The sequence below is a fragment of the Eleutherodactylus coqui genome, chromosome 5 (genome assembly GCF_035609145.1).
Source record: "Eleutherodactylus coqui strain aEleCoq1 chromosome 5, aEleCoq1.hap1, whole genome shotgun sequence".
In the NCBI taxonomy this organism is placed as follows: Eukaryota; Metazoa; Chordata; class Amphibia; order Anura; family Eleutherodactylidae; genus Eleutherodactylus; species Eleutherodactylus coqui.
In genome coordinates, this window is record NC_089841.1 from 220,245,657 (window position 1) to 220,266,511 (window position 20,855).

Sequence of the window (20,855 nt, forward strand, 5' to 3'; positions counted from 1 at the left end):
CTTTGCATAATCTATAGAAGCTAAGTAGCTACTAAAGAGCTATGCAGGCAGAGCGGGACACTGCTACTATCATTCGACAAACAATACAGCTGTTTTGCGTAAGCAAACTGCTGCATTGTTCTCCGCGGTTACAGATCGCATCCCGCTGTGAGCTACCAGCAGAACAGGAGCTGAAAGAATCTGATCAGCGCTGCTGACTGTGATAACAGCCTGCAGCCCTGATAAGAGTTCATCGCTAAATTCTAGAAAACTAGAATTGAGTGAGGAACGAATCGTGCACAAAAATTACACGATGTCCGTGCATTTAGAGCGAATTTTGAGCGAATATCATTGTGTCTAAATGGAACTTTTGATGCTGCACAGCAGTGATATGTATGACCACTTCACAACAGGAGGCAAAGAGGATGACAATGAGGAAGATTTACTAAGCAATAGAATTCTGGCCCATATTGTGACCAACTGGTGTACTTGCCTTGTTTCAGATTTATGATGCATGTTATACACAATTTCACCTCTATAAAAAGAGGCTGGTTTAAAATGCATCAAAATTAAATAAGCTAACTGCGGCATAATGTGTTGCATAAGTGAAAAATATCTAACATCTCTAGCAAGATGTGCTAAAACACACACACACACTGTGATAAATTTGGTGTTTCTTCCTGCTTGCTGTAGAGGTCTAAATTTGATTCCATAAACTAAATTTCATCCATTGTAATCAGCTTCTCGTTAGAGATTAGAACCCAGCATGATCTCTCCTCACCGTCGCAGGCTCCAGTGAAACTTCTGGGACCACCAGTAGAGATGAGCGAGCACCCAAATGCTCGGATCCGCGTTAGTCGAGTTAAGCTTTTTGTAAAATTCGAGAGCTCTACTCGAGTAACGAACCCCATTGACTACAATGGGAGACTCGAGCATTTTTGTATGTGGGACACCGGGTGCCGAGCTTTTTTTTCCCTAGGTTCGTCCCTCTCCCCTCCCCCTCCCCCTCTCTCCCCCACCCCCCCAGCACCATCGAGTACGCTAATACTCGAACGAGCATCAAGATCGGCAGAGTATGTTCACTCAACTCTAACCACCAGGTATTGCATTGTCACCTTCGTAATAGAGGTTGTATTACCTCCCTAATTAACACCCTGAAATTATAGGTTTATATAGGTGACCATGTTACGTAATAATACAATTCAAAGACCACTTAACAGTGAAATAGATTTTTACAATACAAGAGCTCAGCAAGTTACAGCGCTCCCATTGACCTGAATGGAGCAGCAATGCTAATGTATGATCTCTGTTCCATTCATGTGAGAACCTTGGGGTCCCCTACTCTTAGGATTAGAGGGGTCCAAGTGGTCATACCCACACTAATCATAACGTTATCCCCTTACCTGTGGATAGAGACAAAATTCTACCTTGGCACAACCCTACAGCCTTTATACAGAAATGCTAAAGTAAGTTTCAAGTTAGAGCAATCGATAAAGAACCAGACACCGTAAAAGTAATTTTGCAATATAGTAATGTCTACAAAGTATAGACTGCAGTAGTTGTAGAGACAGGGAGTGTCTGGTTGGGAAGCAGCCTTATTTGAGTGAAGTTTTTCTTGAAAGAAAATGTGTCATCTGAACGTAACCTATTGTATAAATCAAGTTTTTATGTTATGTTTTTAAAAAATATTGATTTAGTTATTTATTTTTTTACATTTTCAATGTCACAATCTAGATTTAAAAAAAAACTAATCCTAAAATCTTTCCGTTTTCACACCGACCACTAAGCATTATATTAGCCTGACACTTCCTGATATAATATACTAATAAATAGCTCATGTTAAGCTGTTTTTGCTCACAGATTAAAGATGGTGTATGGGTGCTATGGATTCATATATAATAAGGGTTATTATTTTGTTCTTTTTTATAAAAATGGATGGTAGGGATGTTTAAGTAAATAAGGGCATGTCCAGTTCACCAGCCACCCAAACAAATAGCACAAATAATGGACTTTACTAGACCAAAGAGGGGAACTAAATATATTTACAGAAGTTCAGCTCAAATAAAAGTTTGGCCAAAGACAATTAAAACCAAAACCTTTTATTATTCCATCTGAAAACTTATCTTGAAAAACTGACCATAATGCACACATTTTGCTGACGTGTTTCTGGCCCTTCTGGCGCCGTTGGTCATATAGCATGGAACCAAAAGCATGAAGCCATATTTGAAACAAAATAAACCAGAACCACCTGTATAATTAGTGTATCGAATCCAATGAAATGCCAAAAACCAGCAGGTGGACCTGAAGGTGACATGTACAGGTTGGGGTAAAAGTCTGGACATACGTGCTTAACTGATCTAATAATGAGAAAAGTGACACCTGGATGTGGACCTACTATTAAGACATGCCTGTTGGCAAAACCATCTAGATCTTCAATTGTGTTTTTCAAACCATATTTATTGAGGAAACTCTCCCACCAGGTTTTGTATTCAAACCCCCAAGCTTTGACAGCCAAGACCGTGTGTAACATCTCAATGGCCTTGGCATCCTCACTTTACAGCGCAATTTTTTTCTAACTCTTTAACAAATCACACTTATAAAACCATCGCTTGTCTGCAAGTACAGTGAGAAACTTGGCATGAAAGTATTGCCTGAAAAAGCTAAATGCGTAAAGTGACGTTCTCTCAACTGTAATAAAACCAATGACAAGCTGGTAGTAATGACCGATTACACTGTATAAGCCAAGGTGGAAATTTACGCTTCACTTCATTTATTTTTAAAGACTATTTTTAATGAAACCCTAAATGCCGTGCCGTTTGTATGTATTGTTTTCCCTGATCCGAAACTTTTTATTTGATTAACCCTTTCCAATCCACTGTCTGATGTCTGATTGAAGGCTGTACAGCTCTGATGTCGGAAGACGTCCGGCAGGGTATTCTTACTCGATCTTACTGGCCGCTCTGTTGTTGGGGGGGGGGGGGGGGGCTCTCCAGCATGTCCCATACCACAGTACTGGCTCTATCCAGCAGATGGTGCCATTGTATAATGGCAGAAAGAAAAAGCCCCCTAGAAAACCCTGAATCCAAAATTGGATTGCAAAGGGTTAAATGGAAACATGTCGGACAATTTGATATCCACATTCACCCTTCAGGCAGGTAAGGGCTGAAGCAGGTTCTGCAGCACAGCATACATTGTTCTCTTGACAAAACCCGTATAATTCACATTGTTCCGTAAGTCATTCGAGTCATGCTTACCTTTGACGAAGCAACAATGAACAAAATACTTTAAGGCCCGCTGTCCACGGGCGATGCGGTATCCCGCGGCAAAGCGCCGCGGGAGCTGCCTACCGGGAGCAGGAGCCGACGACGAATCTCCGCCGGTCAGCCCTATCTAATAAATAGGCTGACTGCAGAGAATTGGGGCAATTCGCAGCATGCTGCGAATTACCCGCCGCAAGCAGAGAATCGCAATGCTACTCCGCTCATGGACAGGTGCCGGTGCTTTTTATAGCAATGCTATGGGAAGCGTCGGCCATCGTGAATCAACGGTGCAAATAAACTGCGTGGACGGGGGGCCTTAGACAAAATGATTTTTTTCTTATTCTTAAAAAGAAAACCATATGTAAATGAATGATTATCCACCCATTTTTATAATGCGCAGTTATGCTTTCAATGAAGAATATATGCCCACACATCTGTAAGTTAGACTGTCCATTAGGATCCATGGTATTGTCACCAGTGTTCTCAGTAGTATATACATGCTGGGTTTCATAATCATGCTTAATATGATTGTTCCCAGCAAGTAATCTTGTAGATATGATACCTTTAATGGCTAACAAAAATACACGATGTTACTGCAAGCTTTCCAACCTACTTGGGTTTCTTCCTCTTCCTCTGTTTTGTGTAATTAATTATTTTTGAGTTGATATTTTTGTTAAAAATCACTAGTTCTCCATAGTTCTGTTTTTCAAGTTACAATATTATCGCGTTACAATGATTGTCCCAAAAGGTGTTATTTGAGGAAGTAAATGTCGGCATGATTGTGCGATATTATATGCCCATTATACACTAAATTATAACTGCATTAGGAACAGCTGGTGTGGAAATTTAGCGATCAGTAGTGCGGTACCACATGATGGGCACCTCACAATCTACTCTCAGATAATGTGACCTATCCTTTGTGCAGCAGAGGGTAACTTTTAGCAGGCATGAGTAAATGTAGTGACTTGAATGATTTTGACCTCGGGCAGAGTGTTGGTGCCCAAATATGTGGTAATTGTATTTCTGAAATGGTCATACTTGTTGACTGTTTCTGACCAACAGTATTAATCTTACAACACTTAATCAGTCTCAGATACTCACTGAGCTGTGGTTGGGGGAACGTTTTGATCCTGTGACTTTGAGGAGGGATGTTAAAGCAAGTATCAAAGATATATGAAAATTTGATGTGTTGTGGCAAGTACTTCTCAATCACAGCCAAGCAAATGCAAACTTTGGGCATTTTGTCCATACCAGAAGCACAGGATGACCAAGTTCTCACGCCACTCCTGCAGCAAGGCCATTTGTGGTGATCACACTGTTCCAGTTTGCAATGACTGCAAGGAATAATTTTGTTTAGTTTGATAGCTAAATTCATTAAATGTCCTTTCATATAAGCTACTTTTTCACTAATAAATACGATAAATAAAATATTGAAGTTTAATTGTGTTAGTCTGTGGGACTAATATGTAATGACAGTGTAACTCGAAAATCAGACAGACAGAAGATCACACAGCAACAGGTTACATTTGATTGATCCTAGAGGTGAGCGCCGGGTGGCACGTCTGTTATCTCAGTAACTATTTGCCACAGTGGACCAGCTGACCCACCAGTACAACTGTGGGGTAGTTAGTTTTCCACAATTACTCTGTTGTGTACATTATGTTGATTGGGGTTCAGTAGCCAAAGACTAACAAGGGTAGGGTACCCTTTATGACCCACCTCATCAACAACAACAAACTTCTTCAGGGTTCTGTGTAGTCCTCATAATGTACCAGAAAAGTAAAGTGGAAACCCCCTTAACTGGTGTCAAAAAAAGGAGACGTACATGTAGCACTGTACTGGGGGTGATATATTTGTGAAGTGTAGATGCCACCCAACGGAATCAATACTTAACACTTTATCTTATGAATACTACAGCAATCAAATATTTTTGCTGTTTTTTAACACGTTTTAGTCTAGAAAAATGGTTTTCACTAGAATTCAAATTGTTGCAAAGATATTTTAACTTATGTTAAATGTGTCACCAAAAACATGTCTGCAGTATCTTGAAACTATTTCGTTTTTTCTTATCCTCACGTTTAACCTTGTAGTTTTATTGCGTATTCATTTACTCTAATGTGGAGCAGGTGAATATTTAGCGGGTGTGTAAAAAAAAAAAACAACTTGAAACTAATTTTAAGCTTAGTGAGTTTTCAACACATTTGCAGAGCAGATGGTAGGGTGCTCTAATTGTTACTTAATTGCATATGACAATCTGAATTAAGGCACTAGGAGTTTAAAAATTTTCAAGACAATATTTAGGACAGATGTTTGTTTCGTATGTTATAATCTAAGCGTTTTTACAAACAGTAAAACATACTATTTTTAGCTTGTATGTAATACGAATCCCACTGTAATTGAAACCTTTATTTAAATGGGCACAAAGGTAGCACAGAACAAACATGTCTAAAAAAATCCCATAAATGACGCATGCAAGAGAAATCCTATAACGACAATAGTATTCTGGCCAAGGAATGTAATTGAGCCTAGTTTTAAACAAATGGTTCAGATGGGTTTATGGTTCTCATTTTTGGAAGCTACTTTGTTGTTACTTCAGGTATCTCTAAATCCGGCATACCCTCGTTGCTTGCTGCCTGTTGAGAAAACAGAAATGTTACCATCTCAACAAGTAGTTACTATTATGATAAATATTTTCACTATAGCCTTATCCATTTTGTGCCGTTTGTTTGTAGAGGTCAGGAGGCAGGGCTCCTGGCCCTCAATGCAAAATCTGTGTCCTCCTATCATTAGTTTTGAAGCAACAAGCCATAACAAACCTCACTAAAAGACCATGTGTAGGATATATTTACCACAGACTTGTTTTCAAGAATCCGCTCTGTTCCTGGAATTGCTTTTATGGAAAACCACACTGTGGTGTGGCATGTAAAAACGGCATTTGGAGCTCTTACATGTGGTTTTGTATGCTGCAAATGAAATCAGTGGGCAAGAAAATATTATGGATGTGACCTATTGTTTTCAAGGATCGTTAAAAAAAAGTAAAAAAAACAGTATGGCCCTAAGACATTGATGGATTTGGGGGCTGTGGGGGGTGGCAGCGGGGCAATCACACACCCCCTACAGAAGGCTTATCCCCTTACTTCTCTACTGTAGTACTGTCTTGTACTGTTCTCCGTCTCGGCAGCTCTTTCTTTCCTTTTCCCTCTGAAACGTGGGAGAATTTTTGATGCTGCATAAAAGATGCAGTCACCTGATAAATAAGAGTTTTCTAGCCTGTTGGCTCTTCATGACAACCTTCACGTGACACAATCAGGAGCATGAACATTCAATTCTCGTTACTGGCTTATGTAAAAGGCCATTAAAGCACATGTGCCAGGATGGATTCCCCTGTTTATATACCCAATTAAGTGTATGAACATTATAAAGCGGGTTCCCCTGTTCAGGATCCCTCGCTCTCTCAGAACGGAGAGTCACTCCGAAAAAGTGGCCTCTATCCTGGTGGACATTGTGTCATCCGGTTATTAAAGGATGGTCACTCATGTAAGTCGCCATGCTGTAATTCTACATTTCCACTGTAGTGGCCACAGCAGAAGAAAATGTCAGGTGGGCTGCAGCTTCACCCGGCAAAATTAGGTGTTTGACTGGCGTGCCAAGAGCAGGACTCGGGACCATTGGCTGATCCACCCAGGTCTCGCATTCTCAAATGGGTGACGCATTTCAGCTAGAGATAAGCGAACGTACTCGGTAAGGCTGATTTTCGCAATCGAGCACCGCGATTTTCGAGTACTTCACTACTCGGGTGAAAAGTACTCGAGGGCGCTGTGGGTGAGCGGGGGGTTGCAGAGGGGAGTGGGGGGGAGAGAGAGAGAGAGCCCCCACCTGTTCCGCGCTGCTACCCCCCGCTCCACCCCACAGCGCCCCCGAGTACTTTTCACCCGAGTAGTGAAGTACTCGAAAATCGCGGTGCTCGATTGCGAAATCGGCCTTACCGAGTACGTTCGCTCATCTCTAATCTCAGCACAACTCCTTGAAAATATTCCACTCCCCCTGAAATAAAATCCTGGATCCACCTCTAGCCTAATAAGAGTTCATGGCACATACTATGTTCACTTCAGTATATGATTTGGCCACGGATATAACTAGTGGACAAAACACCAGGGTAGGTCCTATTTTCGGGGAAACGCGGTAATATGAAAATCCGGAAGTCATAATTACCAAAACCTATATAAGCCAAAACCCACTTTAAAAACAAAAATAGCCTTTACCACTGGGGATATGATACATTATTCACATCCACCATACCCCTCATAAATACTTTTTATAGAATAAGTTACCTACTTAGTATTTTTCAGTGTATGAAAGAGATGTCTTATTGAAGTTGTGCTTGTTCTACCTTATTTTTTCCTCAGCAATACCTAATTCACACGGGCCTCCATCTTCGGGACCAAAACTTTACTCATTGTCTCTTGTTTGTCAAGAAAATATGCCTTTTTCCATGTAGCATAGCAGATTGTAATGAATGATAAGCCACCCAGCAATTTAACATTTTGCTTTTTTATGTAGAAGTAATTGTTACATTAAAATAATTATTTTGCAAAAAAAATCCCGAATTTCTGCAATTCTGTCTTGAATACATTTGATTATGCTGCGACTCAGTGCTCCCAGGGAACGTGTGTGGTGACAGGCAAATGAACGGTTTTCTTAGTCCTATCATGTTTTGCTTCTTGAAAATTGATTACCTTACACCTTTTCTTACAAAGCACAAGCTAAATTAAAAGTTGATGGCTGTCTTGGATAGAATTTCAGGCTATCTCACATATTTCCATTTGCAGAGATTATGTCTGCACTATAGTGTAAAATTATGTCTGGCTGCATTCCTAGATATCCAGGGTTTTGTAGGCTTGTTAATATTATTATAAAGCTCTGCACATGTAAGGCATGGCATCTAAAATATGATGTAGCTAAATAATAGCCCTAAAACCTGGTGGACACTACAAAAGGTGGATGGATGCTGTGAGATTACATGTTGTATTGGATATTTGTATAATAAAATATAGCATGCATAAATCTCATTCTATAAAATATGTTTATTAATGTGTATTATGGGCATTTTGGCCAAATTGGCCAAATCTTTTCTTGTAGGTTTTGTCACAGAAATATTGTACATAGTTTAGTACCAACTATTCTCCTCTGTGGCAAAGCTGATTCTTGCAGGACCCCATTTACGTAGGTAAAGGTAAAGTCCCCCTGTGCAAGCACTGAGTCAAGACGGACTCCTAAGGTGCAGACTGTTTTTGCGAGGTGGTTTGCCATTGCCTTCCCCAATTTAAGTAGATGTCAGGCTATGTTCATATCTGTACCAGAGGCGGTGTTCGAAGCCTCTGGGGCAGATCTGAGATGAAATCCCAGATTAAATAGCGCAGCATTGTGTTCAAGAAAGTTCCTCCTGAAAAGTTTCATTCTGGAAGCTGGATGGACCCCATTCTATTCAATGCAGTCCGTTTGGGGCCATCCAGGTCTGACCTATGCCAAATGCAGCACTTGCCATTTTTCCGCTGCTAGGACAGAGCCGCACAGCGGAGCGACCTAGTGCTGGTGTGAATCCAGACTTTAATGTCATTTTAGTATTAAAACATACACTTTGGGTACAATGTATTTAGCTGAAATTCAGTTGGTTACATCTATACAGAATTCTGCATCCCTAAAAGCATGTGCTCCATTGATTCAGTCAATCAGACATGCTTCCAATTACACTGTCTTACCGTCACAATTGTAGGTAGCATCGAGTTAAATTGCAGGTAACACAAAGCTGCAGTTTCCATGCTGTGAAATTGGTCTGTGTATTATTTCTACACAGCAAGCTGTCAACTGCTGCTCTTTCCTGTGCTAAAGAAGAGAGATCTGGAATCTGAAACACCATCCATCTGATTATATACTGTACTCCATGTTGAATCATCAGCTCTCAGAATTTCCCAATTGTACAGTAAATAGTGAGAGAGAGAGAAAAAATATCAATCATTTATAAACTAAAATACAGGGGGTGACAAAAATATGGAAATATCGTACAAAGTGCATGCCTTAAGTCACATGGGAGTATTAATCATATTTCACAATACTACCAGTAAATTGTAACTATATTAATAAGATGTAGAGACCGATTCTAAGTGGAGGTAATATTACACAGATTCTGCCGGGCGGATGTGAACATCTGCCTGAGCAACAAGGTTCCATTGGTCAGGGGTTTCCATATTTTTGTCCACCCCTTGTATAATTATAAAACGCTATGTTGAAATACAATATATTACTGTTGGAGGGCCTGTGAGCTTCTGTCTATCTTGGTAAATACTTGCATTGCCCATGAAATAATCAATCTCAAGCTTTTCCGCTTAGAACTGTGCATTGTGGTGTTCTTCTGCTATTCCCAAAAATGTTTGACTAAGTAGACAACTGAGTGTTACCATTCCCCCCGTTTAAGCATCATGTCGCTCACTCTGATGCTGTTGAAACATTGCTGACTTTGTCAGTATTTAGAGAAATACAGTATGGTCCCAAGTATATGGGTGCCATATTACAGTTCTGTACAACTTGCCGGTTATACTGCGCTGTAATATGGTTACGTGCAAGGCTATAAACCTGTTGTGTGAGTTGCAGTAACCATAAATCTTTTAATGTATGACAGGGTTTTGGGTACTTGCTGTGTCTTGGGGTTGAGTTCGGTAAACAAAACTCTCCCAAGGAAACGTGTAGTAGATGAAGACATATTGGCACTTTAATCCACACCATAAACTTTACCACTGGATGGTAACATGCGGATTCCTCTAGCCCCTCTCTTTATATTACTGCAGCAGTGGGAAGATCCTGGAGGACCCAAACAGCCCTACATTAACGTCTCTAACCGCGCAAGAACATCTTTTGTAGTTCTCTTTACTATTGAATTTGCTTGGATTCTTGTGTGGATTAAAGGGGTTGTCCTGCGGCAGCAAGTGGGTCTATACACTTCTGTATGGCCATATTAATGCACTTTGTAATGTACATTGTGCATTAATTATGAGCCATACAGAAGTTATCAAAAGTTTTTCACTTACCTGCTCCGTTGCTGGCGTCCTCGTCTCCATGGTTGCCGTCTAATTTTCGCCGTCTAATGGCCAAATTAGACGCGCTTGCGCAGTCCGGGTCTTCTCCTCTTCTCAATGGGGCTCCGTGTAGCTCCGCCCCGTCACGTGCCGATTCCAGCCAATCAGGAGGCTGGAATCGGCAATGAACCGCACAGAAGCCCTGCGGTCCACCGAGGGAGAAGATGCCGGCGGCCATCTTCACCGGGTAAGTAAGAAGTCACCGGAGCGCGGGGATTAAGGTAAGCGCTGTCCGGTGTTCTTTTTTAACCCCTGCATTGGGGTTGTCTCGCGCCGAACGGGGGGGTGGGGGTTGAAAAAAAAAAAAAACCCGTTTCGGCGCGGGACAACCCCTTTAAATTGTGCCCATAAATCTTCTCTTGCTGTATATTACTTTGAAGAGTGCTGTGTTTTATATACTGGATGTCCAGGGTGAGAACTGTCTCTCTACAGCCCCTGCTCCCGTGACTAGTAGTGCAACCCATTGAGGTATTCAGGGGCAAATCTGCAGCAAATTGCAGTACAAAAGGGGCGGATGGGGTCTAAAAGCACCATCCACATAAAGTTGGAATTTTCTGCATGAAAAACCTGCTTATTCTGTTACAAGAATCCCACCAACTTACACTGCACCTCTCACCTTACATTGTAGAAGGGTGAAATCAATGTGAACCCACATGTAATGCAGAACTGTTGTGCATCTGCAGCAGGTAATGTCCATCCATGTGGACTTGCCCAATATGTGGCATTTTGGTTAGAGATGGGCTGCACTTTCTCTACATTGACTTCAAAAAGCAAACCATGTAAATCCCATTTAAAAACGGCAGTTTTCCATAGAAGCATATTCTGAAAAAAAACGGTTTCCTTAGAGTTGGGGATATTTGGAGAATCGCCACACAGTGCACATTGCCAATTACTTAAAGCATATCTGTGACAGGGTTTTCAGACATCTCAAGGCTTACATCAATTTATCAAGCAGTGGTTTTTCATTTTCATAAGAAGCATTTTGGAACATAATTGTTTTCATTCATCCAGAAAGCTATAGTACGTGGAGCTAACATTAAACTGAGCAGACAGCTAGCATTAAGTGCATTGGGTGAATGGAATTTCTGATACTTGAGTTTCATCCCTAGGGACAATCTTTTTTACTTTAGAGTGCTGAGGTTGAGTCACCTTTTGTATCTCTGACCCAGCATTTATATGTTCTCCGAGGAAGAGCTGAATCTGTATGACAGTTCTCGCACTGGATCACATCCCTTATTTATGCAGCTATATCATTACTGATTTTCGCAATCTTAAGAAATTTGAAGCCCCTACCGTTCCAACGCGGCGGTGTAGGAAGTGTCTTCACGTACCGCAACAATTACCAATAGTAATCAAACTTTGAATCCACTTTAAAAAAAAAATAATAAGGAAGCAAAAGGTCATTTTTCTCCATACGCTGCAAGAATGATTTGTGTTAGCAGCACCGTATGTAACACTTCTTGCAAGAAGCAGTAGATTTTCCGAAAATGCTAACAGTTTAGACACTCCGGCAATAGTTCACATTCCTCAGTGGCCTCTATCCTATCTTTTGACTTGCATTAAAATATATTTGCTATCCATGCTGAATGTGGAAGGAACGTCGGCGAGCACATTTGTAATTCCACAGAAACAGCACCAGATGTCCACAGAGAGTCAAGAGAAAAACAAAACCATTTGTTATGCAAATACAAGATAGGAGAAGGCGCAGTAGATATAAACACTATAATTTAGGAACTGGTGCTTTAAAATAAGCATTTTTTTCTTAAGGGAAATTAATAGCAAGTTGAATTATTTGTTGCTGAGCCAAGACCGATGCCACAGTGTCCCCCCATCAAACAAATTTGTCAAGCGTCTGACGTGTATCTATATGCTTTATGATACAATGTATGCACTGTGCAGAAGAAACGCAGCTCTAAAAGGGAAATGGAAACCTGGAGGATTTTCTGTTTGTTGCAATCAATATTATTGTGTCTTGCCCATGTAAGCATTAAATTGTGTTAATGAACAGTATTTTTTATCTATTCAGAAATGTAACTGAAAGAGCAGTATGAGATTAGGCTGTTTGAGATGTTACCTTGTGTCTTCCTTAAATCCCTTCACTCTTGGTAGTCTCTTGTTCTGTATACCATAATATTGAGAAATAAAATACATTTATTAAGACACCGATTTTATCCCATACCATTAAAACCACTGAGATGTGAAGTGAAGAACATTGATTATCTTGTGACAATGTCCTGGCAAGGGGTGGGATATTTTTATATAGCAAGTGAACAGCAGGAGACATGTGCAACTGTAAGAATATGGGTAACTTTGACAAGGGCCAAATTCGGATCGTGAGATGACTGGGTCAGAGCATCTCCAAAATCGCAGATCTCGTGGGCCGTGCCTGGTAGTATACAGTAATTAGTGCCAACCAAAACTGGTCCAAAGAAGGATAAACTGTGAACCTGCGACATGGTTATGGGTGGACAGTGCTTATTGATACGTGTGGGAAGCAAGGCTCTCTCTTCAGATACTACTCCTTAGAAGAGCTACTGTAATATATATTGCTGAATAACTTAAAGGGGTTGTCCCGAGGCAGCAAGTGGGTCTGTACACTTCTGCATGGCCATAATAATGCACTTTGTAATGTACATTGTGCATTAATTATGAGCCATGCAGAAGTTATAAAAAGTTTTATACTTACCTGTTCCGTTGCTGGCGTCCTCGTCTCCATGGTGCCGACTAATTTTCGCCCTCCGATGGCCAAATTAGCCGCGCTTGCGCAGTCCGGGTCTTCTGCAGTCTTCTATGGGGCTCCGTGTAGCTCCGTGTAGCTCCGCCCCGTCACGTGCCGATTCCAGCCAATCAGGAGGCTGGAATCGGCAGTGGACCGCACAGAAGAGCTGCGGTCCACGGAGGAAGAGGCCATCTTCAGCGGTGAGTAGAGAAGTCACCGGAGCGCGGGGATTCAGGTAAGCGCTCCGGTGAGCTTTCTTTACCTCCCTGCATCGGGGTTGTCTCGCGCCGAACGGGGGGGGGGGTTGAAAAAAAAAAAAACCCGTTTCGGCGCGGGACAACCCCTTTAATCCTGTCTATGATTGAAATATATCAGAGCTCAGAGCTGGCCTTGTAGACTTTTTATGGTGCCCATGCTGACTCCTCTTCACTGCTGAGAGTGAGCATCTAAATTGGATCATGGAGCAATGGAAGAAGAGTCCTAGTCGGAGGAATCATGTCTTTTTTTTGTAGCTTGCGGATTCTTCAGTATGTGTGCTCCACTTTGCTTAAGAAGAGATGGCACTAGCTTGCACCATGGGCAGATGGCTAGCTGGTGGAGGCAGTATGACAATCAGGACATTATTCTGCGGGGACACCTTGGGTCCTGGCACTCATGTGGGTGTTACTTTTGATCTGTAGCCCATACAGCCCTTTATAGCCATAGTATTCTCTAATGGCAGTGGCCTCTGTCAGCAGGGTAACACATCCTGCAACAATGGCAAACATTGTTCAGGAATAGTTAGAGGAACATGAAAAGGAGTTAAAGGTGTTTTTCCTGGGCTTCTAAACCTCTGTGGTCTTGTGATCAGAGGCCTTGTGAAGTCTATGCCTCGACACGCCAGAGATGTTTTTGTGGCAACGGAGGAGCCTTCGTATTAGCCAGGTATTGTTCATGTCATGGTTGATTGGTGTAAGTTTATAAAGTTAGTCATTTTATAAAATACGCAACACTCTGCTTCTAACAGCAAAGGCGTATATGTCCAGCAGGACACACAATGTGGAGCAACCACTCAGACCTGATTTAATGAATTAACATAGAATCCTTATGGTAGCTACAGATGGAGCAGCTTTGACGCTGATGTGGCCTAAAACCACGTTGTCGTACAGCTGCTGCAGTTTTTAAATTGATTGTGGCTGCATAATTTTGCTGTTTAAACAGTTGTTTCACCCCAAAAAAACCACACGATTTTTTGGATGAAACCAATCATGTGGCCACCTAGCAATTTAAAGATTGCAGTGGACGATGCTGATGCGGTTATTTGCTACATCACTGCCATGTCAGTTCGTTCCATCTATCTTACCCTCCTAGATTGTTGTAGACTCTTCATTTTTCTGTATTCTCGTGTTATAGAAAAGTTTTTTTTTCGTTTCCTGTTTGTCTATATTTACCCTTGGCACTCGTTTCATTGATGAACTATGCCATTTACTGCTGCATTGGTGAAAGTGAGTTTTGCACTAGCAATTGCTCATGTTTTTGAACTACATTTGTAAGTCAGTGGAATAGTTTGTGGCACCACAATGTGTCAGGTTTGTTGAAATCTGAACTCTCCTCCATATAGCTGAATGTTTTTTGGGGGTGTTTATTGCAGCATGTTTATATATTTTTGCAAGCCAAATTAAGATGAATGGAACAGTTGCCGAAATTTCTGAAACTTTTCCGCCAAATGTGACTTTACATAGCACTCGCATGTAAAACTGCTGCAATATCACAATAGCCAAACAATACGGTGCTAAAATATAAAATGAGTAATCTAACTACATATGAATAAGTATGGTATGTTAGTTGGATACTGTGACAAGCACAACAAACTAAGAAATAGTTGATAAATTGCTTGAGTAAAGCTATTCTCACATGTGTGTTCAGAAAATGCCTCTCAAAATCATGGCATTTTTACTGCGACTTCAAGCAGCATTTTTGAACACATCACAGCGTTTGACAGCGCCTTTTTAACCCCTTCATGACATGGCCTATTTTGGGCTTAAGGACGCAACAATTTTTGGCGGATTTTCTTCTCCGTTTATCAAGTGTCATAACTTTTTTATTTTTCCGTCGACGCGGCCGTATGAGGGCTTGTTTTTTGCGTGGCGAACTGTAGTTTTTATCGGTGCCACTCTTGGGTACATAGACTATATTGTAAAACTTTTTTTTTTTTTTTTTTAATGATAGCAGGGAGAGAAAACGCATCAATTCTGCCATAGATTTTTTTATTTTTTTTTTACAGCGGTACCCATGCAGCATAAATGAGACATTCCATTTTTTCTGCGGACCGGTACGGGTACAACGATACCAAAATTCTTACATTTTTTTTAGGTTTTCCCACTTTTCTGCAATAAAAACCCTTTTTCTGGGTAATCTTTTTTTTCTTTTTCTAAATTGCTGCATTCAAAGTCCTGTAACTTTTTTATTTTTTGATGTACGGCACTCTATGAGGGCTTATTTTTTGCGAGACGAGCTGTAGATTTTATTGGTACCATTTTGGGGTACATACGGCTTTTTTGATCACTTTTATTGCGTTTTTAGTGAGGCAAAATGCTAAAAATTAGGGGAGGGGTTAAAGCACCGCATCATTATGATGGGTGATGAGCTGCATTAACCTCTTTAGTGGCTCGCCCAGAAAATCTATAATTAAATGTGCTGAAGACTACCTAAACCTGCCACTGAAGGGGTTAAATGCGAAAACGCCCAAAAATAAAACAGGTAGCGCTCGAAGCCTCATTAAAATCCAATGCGAGCTTTGTACTATGGTTGGCTTGCGCTAATTGCAGTTTAAAGCAGTGAGTGTGGCCTTACTTTTCAATATGTACAAACCATAAACTGTCATTTTTTGAATTCTTTTTATTGTACACTTACATTTTCTATACTTTTAATATCGACTGGTACAAACCATTTTAAGTTTGACGTTTTCTATGTTTCTTCTTTAATAGAACAGAGATTGTGTTAAGCTGGGTCCACCTGTACAAGGGGCAGATGTTCAGGTAAAATGGCCGGATGGGTTACTTTACGGAGCTAAATACCTTGGATGCAACGTTGTCTATATGTACAAGGTGAGTGCAACTTCTTATCATGATTAATTGCATCACTGAGAACAATTTAGTGGATGTTACACTGTGACCATAACTATAAGCTAGATCTGTACTGGGAAACTAGTTAGATTCTGTGACAGTGCGTTCTCTCTTCTTTTGTGTCTTTTAGACTTTCCTTTTCTGAAAGGTGATGTTTCCATGAGTTATGATGTAGGGTAGTTTTCATTGATAAGCTGCTTCAGTTTGTTCCATGTGTTGTCGTTACACAAAAAAGGAGTCTCATAGGTTTCTGAATGATATGAACAAAGAATAGATGGGTGCTATAAGAGCCAGTACTATTACTAAAAGCTATAATAACTGTCAACACGATCAATAAAATTCATATGACATGAAAGTCAAAAATGAGTTTGACGAAAAGATATGTAATTAAAGTTAAACAACCAAATTGACCTGGTATCCTAAAGTAGTGTTAATATTGTATCTATAGCGACAAAAGAAGTATCATGGCAGACGTCTCTACTGCGCCTATGCTAGTTTTATGTATTCGGTGTGTTACAATGCAGGGAGTAGTGACATTTCTGGTCATATACCCCTCCGTAGAGTATGCGGCCATCTTATGAACGTTGAGAGTTGTTGGGGTGGGGCAAGGAGGCTGCCCGAGGGTGGTTTTTGCTTCACTAATGCAGCACAACAAGACCGACTTTGGAATAAATGTGTAGTAGTAAGTGTCATGTATTCACATTAAAAACTCTTTATATAAATGTAATCCTAAAGTAACCGACTCCTTTAATCATGTGCCCAGCTCAATGTAGCCACATGGCACTCTGTTTGTGCCCATTCCATTTGCGCTGTGGCTTCATCAGATGCAGGATGCATACATGCTATGCAGTGTTGGATATCTGCCTGGGAAAGGAGTTGTCTGGGACATGCATGTATTCATGCAGATGAGGGGGCAGTGATATTAATCCCCCCCTGCAGATTACCCTGAACTCTGTTTGCTTTACAGGAAAAAGGACATTACATTTTTGGATTAACAGAGTTTGTTCTACTTCAAACAGCTGTAGCTCTGGTTCTATCCATGCGACCAACAAGCTGTTGGCGATTCTTGGTTTAAGATGAGATCAAAAGCTTGTCCTTAGTACCGATAGACCTGCAGCTACAGCCATTTAAATTGGGGTTGGCAATGCAGAATTTATAGCTGTTCAGTCTGTGTGCAAGGCAGAGAGGAAGGGTAGTGGGAAAGAGCCGACAGCAAAGGACGGTCTGTGAGTCTCCTGCCTGACTCCCCTGTCCCAGGGAGGGTGAAATGGACTTTTGTTCATGTTATCACCCCCATCCTTGTCAATCAAAGAGTTTTTCTGGTGAAAAAACAAACAAACCCCAAATATTGAGTGAGAAGAGGAGTCTTTGGAAATGAATACTTTGTGTAATTGGTGGTTATTCAGCATTTCTCATCATTTAGTTCCTATGCTTGTATTCTTTTCCAAGACACTGCAGATTGGAGAACTGACATTTTATCAAAATCTGCCAGTGAGCATAAACTGACAGCTGCTTCTCAGACCCTCCCCAGCCTGCTGCCCTGTTTTATAATGAGCATGCTGTGGGGAGGGGGGGGGGTCACATTACACAGTGAGGGATTTGTGAGACACTGGGTCTTTCTGCAGTGACAGGAAGAAATTAGCACATAGTTATTTGTAAGTTCATGTGAGTCTTCCACTCAGGAAAATGCAGCCTATACTTGGGGCAAAGCAAGTGTAAGTCTTTCTGAATGCATCAGATTGTGAAAACTAAAATAAAAAAAGTTCATTATTTATTCTGCAGGGACTTGGTAAGATATGTGTGTATTGATTTTTCCTGCACAACATTTCCCATAGCATTTAAGTATTTGAAAAAATTGAAAGGACAAAAAAACGACACGTACCTGGTATTTCCACATCCATAACAACCCGTATTATAAAAAATTGCATTATACATCCAGCTTGAGAAAAAAATGTCTAAAAAGCCTTTTTATGTTCATCTAACTTCCCTCAAAAATGGTACCAATAAAAATTACAATTCATCTGCATAAAACTACAGTAGTAGAGCCCAATAAAACCTATATGAATTTGGTGTTGTCATAATCGCAGTGACCAGTAGAATAGAGTCAACATTATATTTATACCACATGGTGAACAACGTAATAATAAATCACAAAGAACAATAGAGAAATTGCTTTTTTTCCCACGGTTCCCCAGCAAAAAAAAATGCTTCTCCATTCATTGGTACCTGTAAATGTAACATAGTATGCAATGCTGGAAAAAGATTTAAGTACGTCCAGTTCTGCCTATTCCCCCCACTTCCCCAGAGGAAGGCAAAAAAAACCAAACAAACAATGAGGTTGAAGCTAATTTTCCCCGTTCTAGGTAAAAAAAAAAACTTCCTGACTCCAATCTGGCAATTAGAATAATCCCCGGATCACCAACTTATCTGAAGTTATTAATGATCAAAACATACAATATTGTATCATCCAAGAAAGACGTCTAGGCCCCTCCTGAACTCTGAGTTTGCCATCAAATATAAAATCTAGAACTTGTCCCGCAAACTACAAGGTCTCATGCAGCTACATTGCCAGAAATCCTTTTTATAAAGGGGTATCAGCGCCAGAACACAAAAGGGGAAATGAATGAATCCTAAAATTGTCACTAAGGAGATACAGAGGGACTTAATCTGACTGAGTTATGCGCCAATTATTTTTGCTCGAGGCATAAATTCAAAATCTGCAATTAAAATAAGTGACTTTTCTGGAGGGTTTTTCCAATTTTAAAGGGGTTGTCCCACACCGAAACATTTTTTTAAATTTTTTCAAACCCCCCCCCCCCCCCCGTTCGCCGCGAGACAACCCCAATGCAGGGGTTAAAAAAGCACACCGCAGAGCGCTTACCTGAATCCCCGCGCTCCGGTGACTTCTTACTTACCTGATGAAGATGGCCACGGGGATCTTCTCACTCGGTGGACCGCAGGGCTTCTGTGCGGTCCATTGCCGATTCCAGCCTCCTGATTGGCTGGAATCGGCACGTGACGGGGCGGAGCTACACGGAGTCGGCATCCAGCACGAGCAGCCCCATTGAAAAAAGAAGACGACCGGGACTGCGCAAGCGCGGCTAATTTGGCCATTAGACGGCGAAAATTAGTCGGCTCCATGGAAACGAGGGCGCTAGCAACGGAGCAGGTAAGTGAAAAACTTCTTATAACTTCTGTATGGCTCATAATTAATGCACAATGTACATTACAAAGTGCATTAATATGGCCATACAGAAGTGTATAGACCCACTTGCTGCCGCGGGACAACCCCTTTAAGTATCATGGGGAAAAGAATAGGTGAGCAAACCGGATCTTTTTACTATATGCTACATGTAGCATACAAGTTCTAAAATGCATACCTGTGATGTAGGAAGACAATGTAAATATGTAAAGGAATGTGCAAATCCAACCATACAGCACATAAACATGATGTCTAAATAAACACAACCTATGCACAGAAGCTATGATTATGGTCACAACAGTTGTAAAAGGAAAGATGATAAAAAAATGGTGGAGATGAAAGGTCCCTTCATTCCAGCTCTTCACATTCTGTACAGCAGAGTTGGGCGAGTGCCAGATGTCCAGGTAACTAATGTGTATTGGTACTTGCGGATACTAACCGTTGTCTGTAAGGCTGGGTTCACACAGGGCGGATTTGCCGCGTGGAATTTCGCCGTGACAAATCCGCCCGCGGCCGCTAATCTCGGGATTAGCCAGCCATGTGGACGAGATTTCTGAGAAATCTCGTCCACACGGGACGGCCAATCCGCTGCGGTAAGTCAGGCTGGAACCTGACAGCCACGGTTTCTGAATATGCAGCATGTCTGTTTATCTTTTCTTTCCGCCGCGGCCGCGCTCTCCTCTATGGGAGCACCGTCCGCAACGGAAAAGCGAGTGGCCGGGCCGCTCCAAAGCCGCCGCAGGTTTTTCCGCGGCGGTTCTCCCGGCGGGAATCTCGCGGTTTTTGCTGCGGCCAAACCGCGGGATTTCCGGCGGGAATACGCCCCGTGTGAACCCAGCCTAAGAGTTCTGAAAGGCTGTCCACCACAAAAATCAAACTGACTGTAAGGCTAACTTTACAGCGGCGAGCGTGATATTGGGCCAACGATCATGGCTTAATTTTGCTCTCGCCAACATGCGATTTCTCCGCAGATACGAGGCATTTTTGTTTCTCCCATTGTTTTCAATGAAGAAGCATTGCACCGCATGCACCTAGCACGTGCTGTGATGCTGCCGCCGGCACCATTGAAAACAATGGCAGATGCAATGGCACGCACAAAGATAGAATGTGCCATGATTTGTTTCCCGCATCGTGGTGCAATGCGATGCAGTAAAACATCACATATCATATTCGGGCAAGATTTGTGCATCTTGCAAAGTGCAAATCTCAGGCGATTTTCTCGCTAATGCGAAGCTGGCCTTAGACTGATGTAACACTCATTTTTTTTTTTTTTTTTAAACTTAAAAATGCCGCATTTTTGGTGATTTTGATTATAGCATATTTGTTGCTTTTCTCACTTTTTTAAAAATTTAAATAGCAAAATAATCCTATATCCCGATATTGGCTGTATATCAATATAGCAAAACCCTACACACATTCTGTTTTTCTTACTAGCTTTTTTAAATCACGTTTTCCGCATTT

General features: G+C 41.3%; 1 protein-coding gene across 1 annotated transcript in view; it reads left to right on the forward strand.

The window, feature by feature from the left end:
* Positions 1-20,855, forward strand: part of KDM4C (lysine demethylase 4C) — a 236,788-nt gene that overhangs the window by 209,122 nt on the left and 6,811 nt on the right. Inside the window, exon 16 of the mRNA XM_066604256.1 lies at positions 16,055-16,174. Coding sequence (XP_066460353.1) covers positions 16,055-16,174 — 120 coding nt within the window. The remainder of the gene's footprint in view (positions 1-16,054; positions 16,175-20,855) is intronic.